General features: G+C 40.8%; 2 protein-coding genes across 2 annotated transcripts in view; both read left to right on the top strand.

The window, feature by feature from the left end:
• Positions 1-3412: 3412 nt before the first annotated feature.
• Positions 3413-18807, top strand: trdmt1 (tRNA aspartic acid methyltransferase 1). The gene is made up of 11 exons (XM_080751622.1): positions 3413-3485; positions 6316-6425; positions 7439-7515; positions 7716-7787; positions 9483-9548; positions 10869-10938; positions 11095-11175; positions 12822-13147; positions 13975-14032; positions 17284-17413; positions 18689-18807. The coding sequence occupies exons 1-11, from the start codon at positions 3422-3424 to the stop codon at positions 18787-18789; spliced, it is 1155 nt and encodes a 384-aa protein (XP_080607748.1). The 5' UTR covers positions 3413-3421; the 3' UTR covers positions 18790-18807.
• A 1044-nt stretch (positions 18808-19851) lies between these two features.
• Positions 19852-23807, top strand: part of cubn (cubilin (intrinsic factor-cobalamin receptor)) — a gene marked incomplete at both ends in the record, with an annotated part of 82388 nt that continues 78432 nt past the window's right edge. The window contains 3 exons of the mRNA XM_080751815.1: positions 19852-19976; positions 21581-21710; positions 22624-22719. Coding sequence (XP_080607941.1) covers positions 19852-19976; positions 21581-21710; positions 22624-22719 — 351 coding nt within the window. The remainder of the gene's footprint in view (positions 19977-21580; positions 21711-22623; positions 22720-23807) is intronic.

Below are 23807 nucleotides of genomic sequence, written 5' to 3'. Positions count from 1 at the left end.
AAATAAATACTTTATGAAATGTCTATGCAAGAAATGAATGGAGAAAACGCTTCCGACACCAGAGTGAGGACGGGGTGGGGCTTCAACTGCGATGCTCTATAGAGAGCCTCTCTCATTTTTTAATGGCTCTCAGAGCATTTTCAGCTGCAGTACCAACTTTGGCCTGAACTGCGCCGTCATCATCGGCAGCAAATCTGGATAGCCTGTTTTGAGAACCCGTGGGATATCTTTTAACCTTCGCCTTCTCAAAACCAGAGAAAGACACAACGGTCAGAAATGGGACTTTGTGAGGATAGAAGGTGCAAGTGGGACCCCAAAAAAAGGTTTTAAAATAGGAAAAGTGAAATTTCATGGTGTATCACCTTTAAGCATTGGCATTAAACAAAAGAATCATGCACCTGGCTTTGTTGAGCATCTTTCTACACAAACACAATTGGCCCGTGTTTGGAGGCTGGAAGCCAGGCGGGGAGGGTGATAATTACACTGCATGTAATCCTTATCCTACGGGCTGGGGCGGCACCTGTCAGCAAGGAGTGTCCTCCAAATGGGGGCTCCTCATTTAGATAGGTGAGTTAGTATGAGAAAAATCAAACCTCGGTTCGAAGTGAAGCGGTGAACTTTTATTCTATGTGTTCTAGAGTTATGAACTCTGTGATCTATACATCTATACAGTTATGGACTCTGTGATCTATTCATTCTTTATATATATTCTGAATTCTACATTCTTTATATATTCTGAATGAATATATAAAGAATGGAGGGCCGAATTATCATGTGAAGCTTGACCAATCCTCAAAGTATCCATTCATCAGACCGGGAGGGACACTACACACATATTCTGGACATACAGGACAGATAAAACCTGTTCATTCTGAACTGAAATGGCCATATATGGACATGGGACACACATTTTGCTTTTGAAAAAGCCTGTTCATTCTGGACTGAGATGACCATATATGGACATGAAACACACATTTTGTTTTAGAAAAAACCTGTTCATTCTGGACTGAAATGACCATATATGGGCGTGGGACACACAAAGCCACTCATTGGAAGCGGTTTTCACTGCTTCAAAAAAGGGGAGAAAAAACTAACAAAAAACTACAACAAAGAATCAACTTTAAAATACTCCTCCCCACCTACAGGACACTACAATAAACTAGCTCCCCTCTACCTCTCAGACCTCCTCCACCATCATCAGTGGTGGAAGAAGCACTCATGTTTTGGACAATCAATAATCATCAAGTAAAAAATAAAAATAAAAACAATACCACAGAGTAAAACCATATGAACTAAAGGTGCTGAATTCAAAATATTACCTATAAGTCAAAGTACAAAAGTATTTAGTATTATGCAGATTACTCTTTTCAGAATCATATTAGTCTAGTATCGACTATTCGATATAGACCAGCTATTCTAAAATAGTAGGTCTACAAGCTCACAACATGTTGCTTTGTGACGTGTTCTGATCTTGTAGGTCTGCCATTTTTGAAAGCTCTGTTATTAATGATTTGATTAATTTTATTATTACTAAATTGAAATCTTCAAAGTAGCCTAATAGTAACTAAAGCTGTCAAATAAATGTAGTGCAGTAAAATGAACATTCTAATTTCAAACTTGGTCTCAGTAAAATGGAGCTGCTCAGTGCCAGACTAGCAGTAGGGGAGAGCGGGGTAAACTGAGACACTTTTTACATTTGCTTCCGAACTAAAAGATATATCAGTAAAAATGTACACATTTACCAGTAATTTGGGATGTTTCCTAGTAACAATGGAAGTTATCAGAACATTATTCAAGACAAAAGGCAGAGAAAATATGATTGTTTAAAAAAAAAAGTGGTCTTGTGTCTCAGTTTACCCCAGGACCGGGGTAAACTGAGGCAGACAGAGAAATCAACGGGGTAAAGTGATCCACTCACTTTTTTCACTTTAAAACTACCATAAAAACACAAAAACCCAGTTAACCAGGTTAAATATGTACAACACAAAAATGTACATAGCAGAAAGTCTTTTAATAGGATTTGTCCTGTCATTTCCACCCATGTGTCAAATAATGTGACACATGGGCAGAAAGAAAAAACTAAAAACCCTATAAAAATTGATAGAAGTGTTTACCAAACTTTCCTCAGTTGATCCTTATGTAATTTCTCCTGTAGAATGCATTTCTGCAAAGTATATTGTTGTATTGTGCATAACTAATGAGATAATTAGCAAATTTAGTCCAATATACGAATTATCTCATTAATTATGCACAATACATACAAATATATATAAGAAATGGGGACCGGGTCACAGGGAAAATTACATAAGAATCAAGAAAAGTTTGGTATACCCTTTAATCAGGTTTTTAGAGCTTTCTCCATGTCTATCATGTTGGGATAATGTGAGATAGTGTCTCACTTTACCCCGAAGCAATTGTCTCACTTTACCCCACAGCCACATTTTGGGAAAAGGGATATTTTCATCAATTCAGGGTAATCTTCAGCTAGCATCTATATGGATTTATAAGTTGGTAGTTCATCAACATGTATGATATAAAATGTTGTCCCTGCATCAATTTGCTTTGACACAACAGTTGATTTTGTGACAGCAAGAAAATTCACTTTTACTTGCAAAAAAAAAAAAGCATGGTTTCTCTCTTCATGGCAAGTGGGAAATTCAAAGGGCTTGAAAATATAATGGTCACATGACCACAAATGTGTTCCATTGCCTAGATACAGGGGGTGTCTCAGTCCCCTATATTGACTCAGCATGTTTTTGTTTTTTTTCTCTCTTCCAAAAATTATGTTTTAGCAAATTCAACATAAAAAAGGTGGAACCAGGGCGAAACAAGGCAGATAGAGTCAGCTGGTTGGTCAGTCAGGGACCAACCAGAAGGCTAACAAAGGGTGAATTATATCCAACCAGGAGAGTAGAGAGAACTCAGACAGAATATAAACAAGTGAATTTGGAAGTGATGATAAAAAGGAATGAGCAGACACAATTGGAAAAGTATTAAAAGGGCTCTCTCTCCTGATTGGCTGAGATTTTGACACCCAATTGTAACTGCATTTACTTTACAAACAAACACTCTATCTATAGCAATGATTAATTAATACGAATATAATGTTTTAACCGTAAAAAAAAGAAACGCTTTTTAAAACCAAAACATCCTTTTAATTAAATATAAAAAAAAAAACGTTTTTTTTTTTAAATACCAAAACATATCATTTACACTGTAACGATTTTTTTAAATACTAAAACATATCATTTACACTGTAAATGAGTGTAAATTATATGTTTTGGTTTAAGGGCCTATTTATGATTGTGGAACTAAAAGTCTCCGGAACCTTTCCACGGACGATGTTTCTGGTCGGAACTGTGTACGTCTGGAAACACGTGTATTTACATTTGCCTGGCTGTCAGAGTTTTTACTGTCAACAATGGATGCTCTGAGGGTTTTAGAGCTGTACAGTGGCATTGGGGGGATGCATTATGCTTTAAAAGGTATGTACATCATGTATGCTTATTATTTTCTTAGATGTTTTCAACCAGGCTAACGTGGTAGCTGACGACACAGTAAAGTAAGTCCTATGTCAAACGGAGACCCCAAGAGTACAAGTACGTGTGTGGTTCTTAGACTTTTTAATTTCAAGGACCCCCATAACTCGTCTCTAGAGTTTTTAAACCTCAAGAAAGGAACCCTGCCGACGCTGGTGAATGCTAACCTGGTATTCGGAATGGAAACCCCGTCACATGCAACTGACTATAAACCTAGCTATAGCCTAGAAGCATACTACACTTCACAGAAAGTAAGAGCTAGCCTACACTAACGCTATATAACCAGAGCTAGAGCTAGAGCTACAGAATATAATTAATAATAGTAATAATAATAATAATAATAAGTCAATCACTAGGCAAGCCAAGTCAATTTGTCACGTTCAAGTTGTTTCCACACAGCATGAATCATTAAGGCACTAAAACATTTGAATGCTGTTAAAAATCAGATGGAGGTAAAATGGAACATAATTAATTACAGTAGGCTACATAATTATTATTTTCTTTTCATATAAAATGAAGGCACGTTCTAACTAATGATAAACGTGGCCGACGACATGTTATGACATTGGGAAAGGTAGTTCAGCTAGCCTAGTACATACCTATGCTATACTTGCAGTATACAGTTTACAGTTTAGGCATTTAGTAGACGCTTTTAATCCAAAGCGATTTACAATGGACCCTATTCACGTCCCGCCAACTGAGCAACTTCCTGGTGCTGACGTCACGCTTTGAAGGGGAAACCCTACTAAAAGCCCATAGTTAACACAGAAATCGCAAATTTAATGCAATTTCCGAATAGTAAAGTATAAAATACGGCTAGCACGGTCAAGAACACAATATAGTAAAAGGCACAAAGCATTATAATTTACTTTACCGTTCAAAATAATGATTTGTTGGCGTTGGCGATTTCTGTGTTAGTTTACCCTTCAAAGCTGACATCATCAGCACCAGGAAGTTGCTGAGAAATTTGCTGAGTGGGCGGGCCGTGAATAGGGTCTATAAGCAGGTGATACATCCTGAGTCAAAACCAACAAAGGGTCAAACTCGTTTTTCTGCTATACCACCAAAATGTGGAAAGCCTTACCAAAGGCCATAAAGGAGTGTGGATCACTAGCATCCTTTAAAATTGCCCTGAAAAACCACTTACAGGCAGCAGCCGTTCGCAACTGGTAAAAAAATGAACCTAGCCCAACCCTACCCTCCCCTGCCCCTTCTTTGTATATACTGTGTGTTTAGACTTACTGTTTTCTTTTTAGTTTTTATTTACATATCTACTGCATAGTACTGTGTTCTATTTGTCTGTCATTCAATGTTATATGAGATACTTCAATGGTTTCCAGTGGAAATAAGCTTAGTCTTTTCATGGATCTCCTTTTAGTAGACCTTGTACCAGTGAACTGTACCGTCATGAAACTGTACCTTTTCCTATGCAAACTTCTAATAAAGTCTTCAATCAATCAAAACTACTAATCGAAGCCGAGGCCGAATTGGCCCGAATCGCATGAAAGAGCCCTGACAGCACATGGTTGGTTCTACAGACTCCAAATTTCGCACACAGATAGCTCAGATCTTTGCCTACGTTCTTAGCTAGGTTTGTGTAATGGGGTTTGCATTACACAGACTTCGGCACGTGCGTTCCCCGCCGCAGCAGGGAGTGCAGTGCCCGGCCTCGACCCGACCCGATACGCGGTTTTCCGGAACCGGCGCGAAAGGTTCGGAATCTCCGTATGCGGAGCTGATGTCTGACATCAGGGTTTTCAGGAACCGGCACTGTGTCTGCAGAGATCTCCATATGGGCATAAATGGACACAGGCAAACAGATGTTCAAAACGGGTCCTATGACAACAGGTATAATGGGGTTTGTATTAAAGGGTGGGTCATTCATTCCCTATTTACATCGTTCCTGAGTAGGCCGGTCCCCGACTAGACGCTCGCTCGCCCGCCCGACAGACAGATACATAGATCTCCATATATGGGCATAAAATGGACACAGACAGACAGATACAGATATCTCCATATATGGGCATAGATGGACACAGGCAAACAGATGGTCAAAACAGGTCCTATGACAACAGGTATAATGGAGTTTGCATTAAAGGGCGGAGCATTCATTCCCTATTTACATCGTTCCTGAGTTGGCCGGTCCCTGACTCGGGTGGCCGAGCTTCTAGTCACTATAATAAGCAGTATAGAGCTAAGATAGCCTACAGCATTTTTTGCAGGCTAGTGGACATCTGGCAACTGGCATAGTTACCATAAATCAGTTTTATGATAAAATGCAAGTGTTTCTTTTTTTTGTAATATCTTTCATTAGCTGTAGATCTAACGTTTTGCCAAATAGACACATAAATCTGTGCCAAGAATGACACACAACTCTGAGATCGGCTCAGTAGTCTGTCCAGATTGATAGATCTGCTCCTCAACTGCGTGATTATTTTCAGACAAATAGGTGGAAAATCCTATCTATCACAGATACTATATGTCCTATAACCATTTCTAAGTTTTTGAAAGCTCTACTGTTGATGTCGTCCTTATTTTGACCTTTGATCTCATGTCATACTACGTGTTGGATATTAACCAGGTTGTTCTTATTTCTAAGGATTATAAGGACTGTTTTTGTTGTAATTTTTTGTTAAATGAACTCTGACTAGTGTGAAAATGTAAACAGGTCCATTTGGTTCCTCTGAGTTACACATAGATACATTAAATAACAGTGTATTTAACTGTGCTGCATCAGTCAGAACAATCCAGGTCATGCAGCTTTCTCTCCCTCTAGAGAGCAGCGTAGCAGCACAGGTTGTGGCCGCCGTGGACGTTAACACCACAGCCAATGAGATCTACAGGCACAACTTTCCGGACACGCCCCTCTGGCCCAAGACCATAGAGGTGTGTGTTGGTGGGGACAAGGGTGGGCGGGGCGGTTGACCACATTCAACTTGGCCTACATTCTGAAGTCTAGGAATTTTGAACAGTTCTGTTGTGCTGACACTGTCCCGTGACTCTAGCTTTTTAATTAGGTGTTTAGGGTAAAAGTGTAACTGCAGAGGTTTTACTGAGGACTAAAGGTCCAGTGCTTGCTCATGAAAAGTAAGCATTTGTATTGGAGACAGTCGGCTGTCTCCTGGTAGGGCTGGGCAATTAACCAAATATATACTGTATTGAAACTCCTATTTAGAACCAATAACTGACTTATAACAGAATAATCGAGAAGCATTGATTTCTTCTTAACCACATAACCCTTGTATTTATACTTTGTTGTACAATATTGTCATACACAAATTTTGAAAATAGCCGCTCTACAAGCTCAGAATGTGTTGCAATGAGCAGGTAGATATTGCTATTAGATACTGCTATTTTCAAGAGGCGAAGGCTCTTGGCCTTCATTAGATACTGCTATTTTCAAGAGGCGAAGGCTCTTGGCCTTCATCGCTTATTGTGTGTTTTTTGTGTCAAATAAAGTGGAAATGTGAGTATTTTGTCCTCTATTAACATGAAATTTGGGACGTAATACCTTTTTCATAATTTGATAAACTGGATTTTTATCACTCATGAGAAGTCTCATGAGAATGTTGCACCTCCCCTCCTCCACTACTTGAGCAGATCTACAAGCTCAAAACGTATTGTCTTGTGAGCTTATGTTGATCTGCTATTTTTTGCAAAGTATTAGGTGTAGAGGGGACCAAGTATTGACCCTGGGGGACCCTGTTCAAGGTATATAGTGTTTAAGTGGCTAAACATTGAACCTAGTATAAAATGACTGACACATTTTAATGTTATTATGGAATACTGTTGTCTTCAGTCATTATGACATGGCAGTGTTGTCTTGTTGATTTATTCTGGAGTTGGTATGGCACTGTTTGTGCCTAATACTGTATATGCTTTCATGTCTTTGTTTGCAGGGGATGACACTAGATAAGTTCAACAAATTATCATTTGACATGATTTTGATGAGTCCACCATGTCAACCCTTCACCAGGTAGGTTTCACATCTCTGTGCGTATGAGCGAGAGAGAGAGAGAGAGAGAGAGAGAGCGAGAGAGAGAGTTATACTTATACATCCAGCCCTCCAAAATAATTCCATAGTTATTTATCAGCACAAAACTGCTCCCATTTTATTCTTTCTACCACCATGTATGTTTTTCAGCTTTATTTTTATTTTTTTGTGTCTCTGTACAGAATCGGTTTGCAGGGAGACACGGCTGACCCAAGGAGCAAGAGCTTTCTCTATATTCTCAGTCTGCTCCCAAGGTCAGACACAGCTCTTATCAACCAAAACTACTCACTCTGTCCTACAATGTGTCCTTCTGTCTGTTTGAATGGCTGGCATTTGTCCTAGATGTGATCATGATGCAGTCATTTTACAGTCAGTGTTAGTTCTAGCTCACCTCTGTAGTGGATGGGCTTCCCCTCTTTGTTGCCACCAGTCTATTTCCGTAGCCACTAGCCACTTCCTACTCATAGAATAAGGCATTGTTCAGTGATGGGCTCTTGCTGGTTTTGAGATGCTGGTGCAATTGCTGAGATAAGGAAATATTTGATTGAGGCAAACAAAGAAATAACAGATAGAAAAATTAAGACTTTATTAGTACTTTAGTTGTTGTTTTTATAGCTTTATTCCATGCTGAAATAATTATTTATTGAACAATGGTGAGATTATCTCTTGTAAACCCTAGATCATACATGGGCAACTGGCGGCCCGGGGGCCACATGCGGCCCCCACCTTCACTTAATGCAGCCCTCAGGTTAATACCGGAATACTGATATATTATTGATTTCAGCTGTTACAATTCCAAACATGACCTGCTTTAATTCTGTCTATATTAGTAGCTTAATGACTAGTTTAGTAGTATTATCTTTTATGTCCAATGTAGGTTTTTGTATTTAGGTTCATAAAGTTAACATGAGTATATAACTAAATGTGTTTGAAATTAAATCAAAATGTTACATTTCAGGATTCCAATAAAAAAAAAATAAAAAAAAAATCAGGATTCCAATTCAAAAGAAGCAAAAATAGCCGATCTACAAGCTCAAAACGCATCGCGCTACGATGCGTTTTGAGCTTGTAGATCTGCTATTTTTGCTTCTTTGTATGAGATAATAGAAAGTGACAAAGTAGGACGTAGCAATATGCAATGTGGCCCTCTGGAGTGAAGGTGGACATATAGTGGTCCTCGCCATCATTAAAGTTGCCTACCCCACCCCTGCCCTAGATAATAGATATACAGTGACTCTTTCATTCTACCAGTAATAACTTTCAATAGCTTAGCCTTTGTGCCATTGTAGCCATTGTGAAATCAACTTTAGAATGTTTAGTTCTCAACATTACCAACCTGAAAAGGCTGCTCACTTTATAATTGTATAATGCACCAAACACAATTTCACAGATCTTTTGATTACATCAACTAATTGGTAGGTTGACAAATACCATTAAAGACTATTAATCGACTGAATGGCTTCAGTCGAGTAGACCTACTGGCCTACTATTTACAAAATATTACCGTATAACGAAAAAAACATCGCATGGATGCACCTGGGACGTATCCTCAGTGATGTAGCCCAAGCTCATCTGGGTTTCGGGTCTCGCAACATCATACCCCTCGCCTGGGTGACCCAGCCGGGGTTGAGCAAGTCCCGACTTACGTCCCAGTAGCTACCCACAATCAGTCCCAGTGTTGTTGCAGGGAGGGACACAGCTGGTCTGTTATAGGTCCATGTGGTGTAGGCAGGTTTTCCTTGAGCCACCCGATCCTCCAATCAATAAGCGCTTCCCTCACTGTGACATGCTCATTTGTTCCTATTGAAACATCGATTGATTGATTGATTGATTGATTGATGTATTTGACGTGGACATTACAATCACATTGGATGGACCAGATGCATTGCTTAAGTGTTGTAGTAGCACGTGTGCACATTTTCAACAACTGTCCCCCTCCCCGCCTGTAGGCTGGCCACGCCCCCTCGATTCATCCTGCTGGAGAATGTCAAGGGATTTGAGACCTCCTCGGCAAGGTAACCATGGAGACTAGAGAACACTGGTTCTCAACGTGAGGAGGTTCCATGGGGTCCCCAGCTAAATCACTGATAGTTAGGAACCAAATGGAACCTCATGCGCCTGTAAAATAATATTACACTGTAGATTGGAATCCCAGAGATAAAGATCATGCAACATGCTGAAGTTTTTTATCCACAATTTTGTAACCCTTATTTCACCCAGGGGCCTTTTCCACAAGCAAAGAACTGGTTTGGGTTCTTTCTCCCGCCTATGGGATGGCAACTTTCTTGGAACCTTAGTTCGTTCTTGCGAAACGGCCGTGAACCAACTTTTACGGTTCAGAACCAACTCGGTTCTCGGTGGAAAAGCTCACCTCTGGTTCATCCCATAGGCGAGAGAAAGAACCCGAACCGGTTCTTTGCCGGTGGAAAAGGCCCCCCAGTGCCAATTGCCTGGGAACTACTCTCCCACTGCCAAACTTGGGAGAGCCCCGAACTCAGCTCATGCTTCCTTCAATGCACGAGGAGTGAGCAGACTCGCTTCTTATCACCTGACAGGGGATAGTTTTCCTGGTAGGTCGTAGCGCATGGAAGGAACACGTTATTCCAACCAGTTCCTTTCCCCTTCATCAGGCGGCCCGGCTGACCAAGGCGAGGCAGTATAGACTCCACACAGAAAGGCCCTTTCACCAACCCTACCTAGGGTATGGGCACTAATGACGTGGAGGAGAGAACAGCAAATTAGCATATATAGCTCTTCATTGCCGATTTTGGAGAACAGGACAGCCGACAGGCCAGTATCGACCCACTTTTTGGTTTTACATTAATGTCGTGCAGCAGCCGGTATGGATATGGTACAAAATGTACTGAAGTGCCCAATATATCGGTGGAACCGACATGCCGGACGGGCAATCACAAGTGGAGACAGCGAGGGTGGGTCCAAGCGGTGGGGCCCGGGGGGATGGAGGGTAGTCCCCATGGCAACTTGGCGGGCAGCCAATTTGTAAGTGGGTCAAGCTTTGACCTTCCCTGGGGATTCTGGCTAAAGAAAACCCTGTAGCTTTTCTAAAAGCATGATTAGACTGACCACCTGCCAGTATAGCTAAAGAATGTTGCCTTCTGCCTTCTCTCACAGAAAATGTTTGACTCCTTCACCTTGAGCATCTGAACTTTCTTTCCAAAATGCTTTTTTTTATATAAAAAAGAAAGAGGGAAAGACCTATAAATCTGGAAAACACATATTTCTTAGAATAGACGATTAAAACACAATTTTGGTTGTTCTTTGTGTCGTCCAGACATGATATTGGTCTTGACTTCTTGTTTCTGTTCTTTATTTAGGGAATCATTGGTGGAAACACTGAAGAATTGTGGATACACTTTTCAGGAGTTAATGGTGTCCCCGACAAGTGTAAGACCTCAACTATGCACTTTGGCATTGTCCTATGCCAAATAAGTTTTAATTATACTTGTCATGATAAGCCAACTAAGACTCTATTATACAGTACATCATATTCCAAATGATACTCAATTTGTCATAATCCTCTCCTCTCATTTCTGAACACAGCTTGGCATCCCAAACTCGAGACTGCGATACTTCCTTATTGCCAGAAAAACAGGCAGCTTCTCTTTCCAGACACATTCAGGGGTAAGTGGGCCTAACAGTAACCAGTGGTGTCACAGTGACACAGACATACAATGCTTTTAACCTTTCCTCATTGCAGACACAGCTGCTAGTGCTCGCTCCCATTCTGGGTTCACATTATGACAAAATGTGCCCTTAAAGCTGACCTTTTTTTGAAGAGCGTGAACAAAAAACGCTATCACATTTAGATCATATTCGTATATATGGCATATCATTATTTTGGGAGTATCTCCCATTCTGCAAGGCAGAATCATGTTGGATGTAAACCTTCACCCAGTCCTGGGATCCTGAGAATCAGAATTTGATCTGAGTGAATCTGAGCAAAAAAACATCCCCATAGCATGATGCTGCCACCACTGTGTTTGACTGTAGAGATGGTATTAGTTTCAGTGTCTGGTTTCCTCCATACACTTTTGTGGCCAAATAGTTCAATCCTGGTTTCATTAGACCAGGCGATTTTGATCTCATGCATGGTCTTAGTGGCATTAATATGCTCTGTTCATGCTTCTAGTGCTTCCAATTACAATTACTATCACAATGTGTAATTAATGTAAAGTGTTGCTCTGTTCCTTAGTTCTGTTCTCATGTTTTAAAGGGTATGCCTACATGTATGAATTATGCTAATTTGGGGTTGAACTGGAGGGTGGGAGTGGCTAGCTCTGGGAGAGATACTGTCTGGTCTATATGGATGAATGTCTTGTCTTGTCCTGTTTGTTTATTGTAATGTTAGGTATGTAATGTAGCATCTGTTCAATAGGGACCCCCTCTAAAATGAGATGCTTCATCTCAAGGGGTTTCATCCTTCCAATAAAGGTACTATATATATATTAAGATGTATTTTGGCAAACGTGCAGCAGGCTATCTTGTGCCTTTTAGTGAGTAATTGCTTCTTTCTGGCCACTCTACCATACACGTATCCGATTGGTTTAGTGCTGCACTGATAGTTGTCCTACTGTAAGGTTTTCCCATCTCCACATTTACTGTTGTAGACAGGCGGGAGGGACGATCTAGCACAAGTCCTTGATATATTTAGTTTAATTTGCTCATACATTTCATTTCAGGAGAGAAAGTAGTTCATTCGGGTATAACATAATGGACCATATATATATTTTATTGAGAACTGCCCACTGTCGGTTTTCCAATAGTCTAGATAGAAACAAGATAAGACAGAAGAGACGATAGGAAACAAGGTGTGCAGTGCACTGCTGTGTAGTCTTTCCTGGGTAGAGACGGGGAGAACATTCAGGGGTCTATATTTGTCCGCTCCTTTTTCCCTCTACACACCAACTCTCTTTATCAGGAATAGTTGGTCTACATGCTCACAATGTGTCACATAATGTGAGCTTATAGATTGGCTATTTTCACCAAAATTGTTCACCTATTATGACTTGCCCAGAATAAAGACAAGCCTACATTTTGCAGCCCTGAGACCCCTGTCTGAGACCCCTGTCTGTGCAGCTGCACAGACCCCTGTCTGTGCAGCTGTAATGTCAAACATCATCACAGCACAGGAGCATTTCAAATCCTTCATTTAGTTTACCTTCCTTAGGATCACACTGAGTGACATGTTTGTTGACATCCAGTAACTATATTCAGTACATGCTCCTGCCACAACAATGTCTACATACTGTATTTGTCCCTCCGAGCAGATCTTAGACGGGTTCCCGCCACCCATTGAGAATAAAGCCTCGGACCTCTCTACGCCCGCCTCACACGCTTCCTGCCCGCAGGCGGAGGAAGCCGGGGGCGTCCTGTACAAGCTGGAGACGGCGCGCGACGTCCAGAGGAAGTCCAGTCAGAACAGTGACCAGTCACTCCGGCAGATCCGGGAGTTCCTGCCGGATCCTGAGGCCGAGGGGCCAGAGGGAATGGGGATAGACCGCTACCTCCTGCCTCCCAAGACCCTGCTGCGGTACGCTCTGCTGATGGACATCGTCAGGCCCACCTGCCGGAGGTCCGTCTGCTTCACCAAAGGGTACGCGTGGATTCAAGTTCTTAGTCGCCAGCCACGACTGATTTCAGTCATTTCCATAGAGCCTATAGAGTCAACATGTCTTTCTCTTGGCTTTCTATAAAGAGAGGGTTCCCAAACCTTTCATGCCGTGACCCCCAAAATAATCATAATTTAACTGGGGACCCCCCCACCCTGACAAGCACTTGGAATTATAGGAGTTGAGGCATTACATTTAGTTGACTCGTTGACACAGTTACATATTGTGACGTTTGCAGATCTACAAGCACAACGCATTGCGAGGCATTGTGAGCTTGTAGTATAATGGCTTTCATCGCTTATGTATAAGAACTATAAATGGGCCAATCTCCATGATTGGTCAAGTTTCATGTGACATCATAATATCTTATACTTGCACTATAAAACGGGAAACGCGGGCTCAAACCTCTAGTTTAGCCAATGAGGAAGTTTAGCAAAATCTGCTTTTGATGTTGTGGGCATACGTCACTGATTGTATGGAGTAACATTTGGCCAATGAGGACACAGCAGAACCTGATTTTAGCTTTTTTAACCTGCATAAAGGTGACGTCATATGAATGCTGGTTCCTTATTGGCTAAATGTTACTCTATAAACTCGGACCGAGAACAATAGTGTGTCGCCCTTCAGGCAACCACACTAATAATTTAGCTGAGGGAGTGGGGACCCCCTGTAACCTCTTCAACCCCACCTTTGACTTAATACCGTTTGACCACATACTGTACATCTGTTGTTTGCTTTACCAAGATGATTGCGTGGTGCCAACATTGGAGAATGTCTGAATCATTTGTTTTCCTGTGCTCCCTCTTAACAGCTATGGTCATTATGTGGAGGGAACCGGTTCTGTACTGCAGTCCGGTATGGAAACAGAGGTAGGAAGTGACTTCATTCTTGTCTCTCCTTAAAGGGGGCCTATTAGCTCATTTCCAGCTATTATTATATTTTAATTCTGGGACTCCACTAGAGTAGCACTGCATTAAAAATCATATTCATCTTACTTATTTAGTTTTTATTGTTTTCTGTTGGCACTCATTATATAATTTTTCTTTCACTCAACCCATTTTCAATGTTATCGTCATATATACTGTAATTGGTCCTCACTAATGCTCATTAAAAACCTCAGAAACCAAGGACATTGTCTGCAGGCAGGTTTGGCCATTTCAAACAAGATTTCAAACACATGTTTTATTAGTGGCCAAGGCCACGAAGTGGCAAAAGGCCACTTATTGATATTGGACTTTCCCATTATTATTATTATTCTTCCGCCACTTTTTCTCTAGCGGCTAGACCGTGCAGTCGCTTTTTACGAAACTCGGCAGTATGGCAGAGGACTATGCCAAACGGCTAAAACGCGAAGCTCGCAACAATCGGCCAAAGGGTGGCGCTGTAGGAAGCCTTTGAAAAATGCCAACTTTGAACTGGTGTAGCTCATGCCCTGTTTCAGGTACAGCAATGAAACCTGTATACACTTATGCGTCTCCTCATGCCGAACAACTTTTACGCTCTGACTTTTGACCTCTGACCTTTACTTCTCCCACAATTTTGAATTATATGAAAAACAGTCAAAATGTATCTCCTCCTGGGATTTTCGCGTAATGTGCGCGAAACTTTTTTTACATGAACTTTGGACCAATACGGTCTGAAAACTTAGGCGGATTTTCTTTAAAGCGAAACATTATTTTTTAATAATTCACTCAATGTTGCAGTTTTATGCAAATTATTCTTCTGCCTCTAAATCATACATGCAAAGTCACACGTTCATGGCATTTGGCAAATGTGTAGAGGGTTAGTGCAAATATCACTGAAAGCAATCTTACTCCAATTGGCCAAAGGGGGGCGCTATATGAAGCGTTTGAAAACTCAAACTTTAAAGGGGCATAAGTCATGCCTCGTTTCGTTTGAAGACATGCAACTTGCTTACACGCGTGCCTTGACTCAAGCGGAAGACATCTGTGTCTTTGTTAAGTAAGCTCCGCCCTTAGATTTTCCGCCAATTTGAGCAGTTTGTAAAACACTTAAACCCGCTTTTATTCCGGAACTTTTGCGTCACGTGCACAGAACTTTTTTTTACATGAACTTTGGACCAATATCTAAAGATCTGTCAGATCGGATTTTTTAAACATTGAAACATGCTTTTTTAATAATTCAATCAACATTGCAAGTTGTATGCAAATTATTCTTCTGCCTCTAAAACATACATGCAAAGTAAAAATTTCATGATGAACTACTGTAGAGGGTTAGTCCAAACATCGCTGAAACCAATCTTACCCCAATTGGCCAAAGGGGGACACTATATCATTTTGAAAGAAGGCGTCAAGTACATTACATGAAACTTTTTCTTTTTTCTTTTCTTTTTTTTTAAATGACAGGTCCATTATGTGTGGCTGCTGTAGTGTAGTGGTCAGTGCCTGTGCCTGGTATACGGATGGTTGTCAGTTCAAATCCCACCTCGGGTTGAGTTGATGTTAACACCCTGGATGCCCATGGCATGTGCATATGTCAAACTCTTTAATGTTGACACGTCTGATCTAACTCCAGATCACGTTCATGTTTAAAATGAGCCCCACAACTACTGTAGATTTACATGAAACTTTTTCTTTTTTCTTTTCTTTTTTTTTTAAATGACAGGTCCAAAATGTGTGACGGCCGTAGTGTAGTGGTCAGTGCCTGTGCCTGGTATACGGATGGTTGGCAGTTCAAACCCCACGTTGGGTTGAGTTGATGTTAACATCCTGGATGCCCATGGCATGTGCATATGTCAAACTCTTTAATGTTGACACGTCTGATCTAACTCCAGATCACGTTCATGTTTAAAATGAGCCCTTCTCTACCGGCTGTTTTTTTCGGTTTTGAGTAAAAGAAAATATGATCACTCGAAAATGTCAGAAATACTCAGATTACATTTACTCAGATTGATTTCACCCCAAGCCTCCAAAATATAAAAAATAAATCAATAAAATCAAGGCACTCAGCCTACATAGAACTTTTTTTTTAAACAAACATGGTTAACAGATCCTGTGGCTGCCTAGTGTTGTGGTCAGGGCATATGCCTTTCATGCAGAAGGTCGTTGGATCGAATCCCGCTTGGGGTTTAAATTAGCATAATACCATGACATTTGGTAGACTTTACAGTTTGGTTCCTTGAACAATGTCTGATATGGAGCCTTCCTATAAATGTCCCCCAACCCCCCTTGATGCGTATTTTAATATCCGCCATTACTAAATAATGTATTTTGCATCATAAATCCTGAAACAAGCATTATAATACAAACTGTCATGTCTACACATATGTTGTGATTGCCAAGGATTGCAATGATATCATGTACCTATTATAGTCACCACTAGGCCAAAAAAAAAAAAAAAAAAACACCTGACCTGCCGGAGACCTGTTCGGAAGAACACTGCTTCCAGTTTTTCTTTGATTTGTTCTTTGCTTTCCCTTGATGCTTTTTTGCTTTCCTGCTTTTTCTGCCTTGGCCACTTTATCGCTGCTTGCAGCTATATTTTTATTTTATTATTGCAAAAACAATGGCTTCTATTTAAGCATGCTAACTTTCCATGAAGAGAAAGGTTGTAGTTTCTATTATCTTGGAATCCCCATCGATGATGTAATTGGTAGGCTGGTTTCTGAACTGTCCACAGTCCACCAATGAAACACATCCTACATGTATATTGAGCATTAGTGAAGAGTGACCAATTATATGAAGGTAAGGTTGAAAATGGGTGAAGTTTTCCCTGATTGTTTTACTGTATTTAAAGCACATTTAATTGAAATGTGCTATACAAATACACTTGCCTTGTCTTTCCTTATACCTCAGTTCAGCTTCTGTTTGAAACAAGGCATAATGTACGTATTTTAATATAGATCAGAATCAGAACCGTTGCATAAAAAATGAAAATGCATGCTTGATGTATTCCTTTGTTATTGTTGTTATTGCAGCAACAATGTTGTACAGTACCAAAGCCAAAGGATTTTACTCTTCAGTGTGTGTGTGCCTTTACTTTTGTTTCACATCTATCTATCTAATACATTACAAACAGTGCCACATAAAGCTGGAAACTAAACACGATAAGATCAGTTTAATCTGTGTTTTAGTGTTGAACGTACTCTCTGCTTGTGCAGCTGGAGGCCGTGTTTAAGGGCTTGGATCAGATGTCAGAAGAGGACAAACTGGAGCGTCTGTCCAGCCTGAAGCTGCGGTACTTCACTCCCAGAGAGATCGCCAACCTTATGGGCTTCCCACAGGACTTCTGTAAGTTAACAAGTTAACTAACCCGACCCACACCACATCCTTGGATACAGTCTAAGTTTGGGAGAGAACCCATTGATCTCTGTCTGTTTGTCCGTCTAGTTAGTTCTGGCACCAGAGACTGTAAAAGCTACAGATACAAGATATTAATTAATACAGAAGGTACATCAGAGTAGAGTAACGCCTAACGTCACAATAAAGACACCCTTAAGCTGCGTCCAAACCTGACGCTATTTCTTCAATTCTAGTCGCTTTTATCACTTCACTTTGGTCGCGCAGGTCCGCGTGGATAAAAAAATCATGTCCCGTTGGAATCAAGCGAAACACCCTGAAAAAAAGGAAGTCCCAACACCAAACAACGAAAACATTTCCGTGTCTCCGGACAACATCAACGCTGATTGGCTGTCAGGACGTGATGGGTGGAGTGGGGGTGAAGCAAAGGTTGCTTCAGTTGGATTTTTCCAAGTGGGGGCGAAGCAACCGTTTGCGCCGCCCCTTTCGGATGGTTCGCGCCGTGCCCGTTTGCGCCGGCGCTCGGACGCGTGTTGTCTCGTCTTTGCATTCATTCGCACCGCTCGAACCATCCAGGTTTGGACGCAGCTTTTAATAAAAGTATACAGATGATACAACCTATACAACCTTCCTGCTTGATGCATAACACAAAGATAACGAAGAATAATAACGTTTACAGCTGTATACTGTACAAGAGAGTAGCAAGGTAAGCCTATTATGAAATTAGCACAAAGTGCAGAAGTTTCTAACAAATTGTAAAACTAAGATTTAATTTAAAGTTTTCTATTTTAGAACATTTAACTAACTAGTAATGTTTAAGCATATATTTGAAGTCAGCTGTAGAATTGAATTGAAGGACCTCAAGTTTGAATAGCACATAAAATACAATGAAAGTGTATCCAGTGGTAGGCCTATAGTACCTTGTCCACCATTGTTTAATAATTGCCACCTATACAGAATCAAGACCCAGATTACATTGTAAAAGACATGTCTTTTTACAAAGATCCATTGTAAATATATGATTAAACCTACTGTAGGTGATTACTGAAGAATACTTTGTGGTAATTGTAATAGTGTATGAGTGGTGTGATACATTTACATAATGTTAGTATATCACTGAGAATCATCTTCTTAATAATTCTTTCTTTCTTTCTTTCTTTCTTTCTTTCTTTCTTTCTTTCTTTCTTTCTTTCTTTCTTTCTTTCTTTCTTTTCTTTCTTTCTTTTCTTTCTTTTCTTTTCTGTTGTATTTAAACACTTCCTGCAGCCTTCCCAGAGAGCATATCTGTCAAGCAGCAGTATCGAGTGTTGGGGAACAGTCTCAATGTGCATGTGGTGGCCAGGCTCATTCAGCTCATGGTATCCTAACACAGACACACCAGAAATTCACCTACGATGACCATCCGGACGGTAATCCAAGGAAGTACTTCCTGTTTGGAAGTGACATTGTGGTTAATGAACAATGAACATTTGTTGCTACGCACAGCTTGTTCGGCTGAGGCTGAACCACGATTCTGAAAGACTGTAAATGGTAGGCAACCCAAAGAACAAAAAGCTCTTCTGGACTAATGGTGAACATTTATTCTATTCGTTATGTTAATGTTTTGTTTTTTTATTCTGTTTCTCTAAATAAAATAATATCGTTTTGTATGTACCAATATTCTGCACCTTTGATCAACGCTGTTCTAATGCTGCCATTGAACCCTTGTTAGGCTAACTTCAGAAAATGTTAACTTAGCATACCAGCCTTTCGACATGTGGGTCCTTTTTCACTCTTACTATTGATAGAATTGAATTGCTCAAAAGGTTTTTTTGGGGGCTCTGGGGTCAACAAAGTTATGTATACAGTAGGTTTAAGTGGTTAATGTTTCCTAGAAACTGCAATACTTTATGATTGTTATGTATGTTTTATTGCAATCACATTCACTCTAATTTTCATCTTTAGACATTGCCCTAGTAATGCTCAGGAAAGCATTTTTAAATGGATTTCTCACATTGCCATTAACCACACACACACACACACACACACACACACACACACGCACACTTTGGTTACTCATCTCCTCAAATCATGTGATGGATCCTGTGTAAATCGGCCAATAAAGCGCTGTTAACGGCTATGGAATTACATCCGTCCAACACAAACACGTCGACTTTGATGTTTTTAGGAGAGCTTTATGGTGGGTAGGTAAGTTTTCAGGCAGGTCAGGGAACAGTGGGGGGGGGGGGGGGGGGTGCAAAGGTCCCCTGCAGAGGTACCGTTGGCGTTTGGGGCATTAGTGGCGTTCGGTCAGGTCAGATCTCAGTACAGTGTCTGTGGTTGGTCATGAGAGCAGCATCTCTGTCACTCTCAGCATAATCTGAGTTTCCCAGAAGTTATCACCAGCTCTCGCATACAAAACGGAAAGGGGGCGAGAAAACGCTCTCAGCATGGCCGGGATGCCGCGGCTTTCGAGGCCGCTCTTCGTCGTCCTCCTCTTCCTCCTGGTGGGACTACAGGGGGAGACGGGACAGAGGACTCATCAGCGCAACAAGAGGGACATCCATGATGACCAGTGAGTTGGATGTTTAAGGGTTTGTCGGGGAGTCACGGAGAGAGTGCTGGTTTCCAAACATTTTGTGTCAAGGACCCCCAAATGAATATGTATTTGGCAGCTGTATATACTGTAGGGTTAAGCCGTTCAAATGATTTTGATTCTATTAACACATTTCTCTGGGGAGCCCCCCCCCCCTCCCACCACTGGGGGTACCTGGACCCCACTGTGGAGAACCACTGACACAGAGGACACTGATGGAGATGGCACTATTGATTAGGACCATGGCATGGTCAAAATTTAAGTGGTCAGTCATACTGTAAAATGGTACAATCTGCTTTTGGGGGGTGGGGTGCGGGCCGGGTGGGGTGCGGGGTGGGGGGGTGATCATCCAAAATGTTATACTTGTATACTGTTCTGAAATCAGCAACGCATCATACAGTATGTTACTTCAAGGCTTGGAAGTGGAACCCCTCTCTATAAGTCAACCTTATTGTTTTTTTTTTTGTTTGTTTTTTTCAAATAGAGGTATTAATGTTACCATCAGTCTCAATACATGTGTGTGATTACTTTGACAGTATGAAATCCTGTTGATAATGGGATAAGTGTCATAATGTCCTGACTCCTGACATACAGTAGGTACAAGTGCTGTACAGACACAAATCCTTCATCCTTGGGATGGAATGTGTTACATAATGTAGGAACAATGTACAGATCGTCTACCTTTCTTTTTCTTCAAGGACCTTCAGTTTGATATATATTAGAATAGACCTTTTGAAATGATTTATTTTATTTTAATCTCTGGGACATGAGTTACACTTGAGGGACCTTCTGGGTTGCTTGAAGATGGTCAGAATGTACCACTACAGGTCTGTAACTCTTGAGAGTCTACAAATGACGGGTCCATTTGGTTGCATTTGTACACACTCAGAATTACAAGGGTCCTTAACGATACTGGTGGACTCCTAATGTGCCACAAGTGTCATAGTAAATGGGTGTCATGCATATTCTGAGGAAAATCTTGAGACTTGACATTCAGTAATTGGGTTTTATGATCAAAATAAGAACATGATGGTGTGTCAAACATTTTCCACAGATTTGTCTGTGTATGGATATGATGACCCGTAATTGTAGGATACCAGGTAAACCAGTGGTTTTCAACCAGTGGTCTGGGGACCACCAGGCATTGCCTTTCACTATTAGGCGACCAGCAGTTGTCCTTGAGGGGTTACAGGTGGTCCCCAGCCAAATTGGAGTTGGAGAGTTGGTAACCAAAATGACCCTTATAGATCTTACAGGTCCATTTGGTTTCATTTTACGCTTTCAAGAGTTCAATTATGGTTAAACACCTGCATTACTTAATTTACTAAAAGTCTATTACAGAAGAATTATTATTTTGATTTATCTGTTATCTCTCCTATGGTACCACATCAATACAGCATAGAATTGTGGACAAAAGTAACCAACGATAACAACATATTCTAAGTCTCAGGTCTGAGAGGCTCTATCTCATCAAATGGTGGTCCGTGGCTCAAATGCCAGATAAATAATGGACCTTGATATGAAAAAGGTTGAAAACCACTGAGGTAAACAATGAACCTAGCATCCGTGAACCCCCCTTACAGGCCTACTATGGTATCGGACAACGGTAACCTGGTGTTCTCCACCGGAGCTAATAAGGAGATCCGCTTCCAACCTGCTGCGACTGGGAGCGTCAAAGTGGGAGGAGAGGACCTCACACTGCTCATGAACCAGGTGAGATCCACCTCACACACACACACACACACACACACACACACACACACAATATACTCATTGTCGCTGTATGACCATGCACAATATGAGTATCGCAAAAGGCAACAATATCATTGCCTTTTGCCCATATTGTTGTTCTTTTTGAAGAATGCTTAGTTTTCACTTTTGCTACACTTAGAATATCAAATAACGTGGGAATCCAATAGCACTTAAAATCAATAATGATATGGACTTGTTATTATGCTGTTCTTTGAATAATGCTTACTTATCACTGTTGCAACACTTAAAATATTGAATATGAAGTTGGTAGGTAATATATATTGTATCGAAATCAAAATATTTGGCATTAATACAGAGGATACAGAAATCTTGGCCATATCGAGCCCTAGCACGTACAGACATATCCAATAGATACTATATTGCTCAGTTATTCTGAGTAATGTTCAGTGATGATTAATGTCAATGTTTTATCTGGGAGGTTGTCAAGACCTTTTCCTGTAACAATATAAGTGTAATTGGTGTGATGTTATGATCTACAGGGTTGAGTGTGTAGTGCCCTCCTCACATGAGATGTGAATGATTAACAGTTCCAGAGAGCAGACACAGCAATTTTTGGTCTCAGCCAATGTTGATCCACATGACAACGTATTTCATTCATTTAATGAAAAAGAAGACCTTTGTATTTAGCATATTGTGCATGTAAAAATTGTCTCCTAGTCTTTGGCGGTACTAAAATACTGAACATATACTTGTACAAAGTGTGTCACTGCTCCGTTCTACAACATTAGTGCATGATAAGAATTAGTGCAAATTGGACAACAGTGAACTAAATGTGTCAGTGGAGCACATCAAACGATGTAGATAAATTACATTGAGCGTATCAACTCATTATTTTTGTTTTGTGTGATTTCAGATCAAGACCAACAAGGCTGACATCGATAACATAAAGACTCACGGAGGTGTGGTACCTCCTGAAGTCACCAACAGGCTAAACCAGCTGGAAACCAGGGTAAGATACATGTTGAAATATAATCACTAAGATGAAATATGAAACTAAATCAGCCTAGGCCTAAACCTAAACCAAACCTCCAATTTCAAAACAAGAGAACTCAAAGTGTTTTGCACATTCTCTGTGCCACACGTGCAGTCTATTGCATACATGCCATACATGGAAGGGAATGTGACATCATCAGTAGGCAGGTTTGGTATATTGTGAACAAAGTTTTCAATATTTTTGAGTGGTGTTAACTGCTCCTACAACTGGCTTTGTTCGCACTGGGTGTGATTTCTTTGAATGAATAATGCAGGAACAATGGCTTCTATTTCACAGCGTTAACATTCCAGGATGAGAAAGGCTGTAGTTTATTTTTAGCTCGGAATCCCCAAGCTTGGAATCCGCATTGATGATGTCATTGGTAGGCAAGTTTCTGAACAGTCCACAGCTGGTTGAAGTGCTCCTTTAAAGGTGATACACTATGCATTTAAAAAGTATTTATGTCATATTGTTTATGTCCCAAAAACGTTTTCAAAAGGTTTGAGGCTAAATTACCATTCCTGAATAGAGAGCCTCTCATTTTTGAATGGCTCTGAGCATTTTCAGCTGCAGTACCACCTTTGGCCTGAACTGCATCCCCCCCCCCCCCCCCATCAAAAACGGACGTTTATGACGTCACAAACGGCAGCAAATCTGGACAGCCTGTTTTGAGAACCCGTGGGATGCATTTAACCTCCACCTTCCCAAAACCAGGGAAAGACACAACGGTCTGAAATGGGACTTTGTGAGGATAGAAGGTGCTAGTAGGACCCCAAAAAAGGTTTTAAAATAGGAAAAGTGAATTTTCATGGTGTATCACCTTTAAGGAAAAACATAACTTTCTCCCATGAATGATGAGTTAGCTGTCTTGTGGACTCAAAACGTATCCTAGAGAGTTCTGTGTAAACCTTTAGTCCATGTAATAACAACAATTGATTGAGTTGCACAGGCTATCATCATTGTCCTTTTCCTGGTGTCAGTGTGTCCTGTCCGTGTGAATGTGCTCATCCTGCATTTCTGTGTCTTTTCTCCTCTATCCTCAATCTACCTCTATCCTCTCTCTT

The sequence above is a fragment of the Nannobrachium achirus genome (genome assembly GCF_963921795.1).
Source record: "Nannobrachium achirus genome assembly, chromosome: 21".
NCBI lineage: Eukaryota > Metazoa > Chordata > Actinopteri > Myctophiformes > Myctophidae > Nannobrachium > Nannobrachium achirus.
Note: the sequence above shows the minus strand (reverse complement) of the source record. Positions and strands in the feature narration are given on the sequence as shown.

What these genes read in the sequence shown, in the direction of transcription:
- trdmt1 (XM_080751622.1), top strand. Translation starts at nt 3,422, where the DNA reads ATGGATGCTCTGAGGGTTTTAGAGCTGTACAGTGGCATTGGGGGGATG. An exon ending in TCTGGCCCAAGACCATAGAG is followed by an intron (nt 6,426 to 7,438) that starts GTGTGTGTTGGT and finishes CTTTGTTTGCAG; the next exon opens with GGGATGACACTAGATAAGTT. An exon ending in GGGCTTCCCACAGGACTTCT is followed by an intron (nt 17,414 to 18,688) that starts GTAAGTTAACAA and finishes CACTTCCTGCAG; the next exon opens with CCTTCCCAGAGAGCATATCT.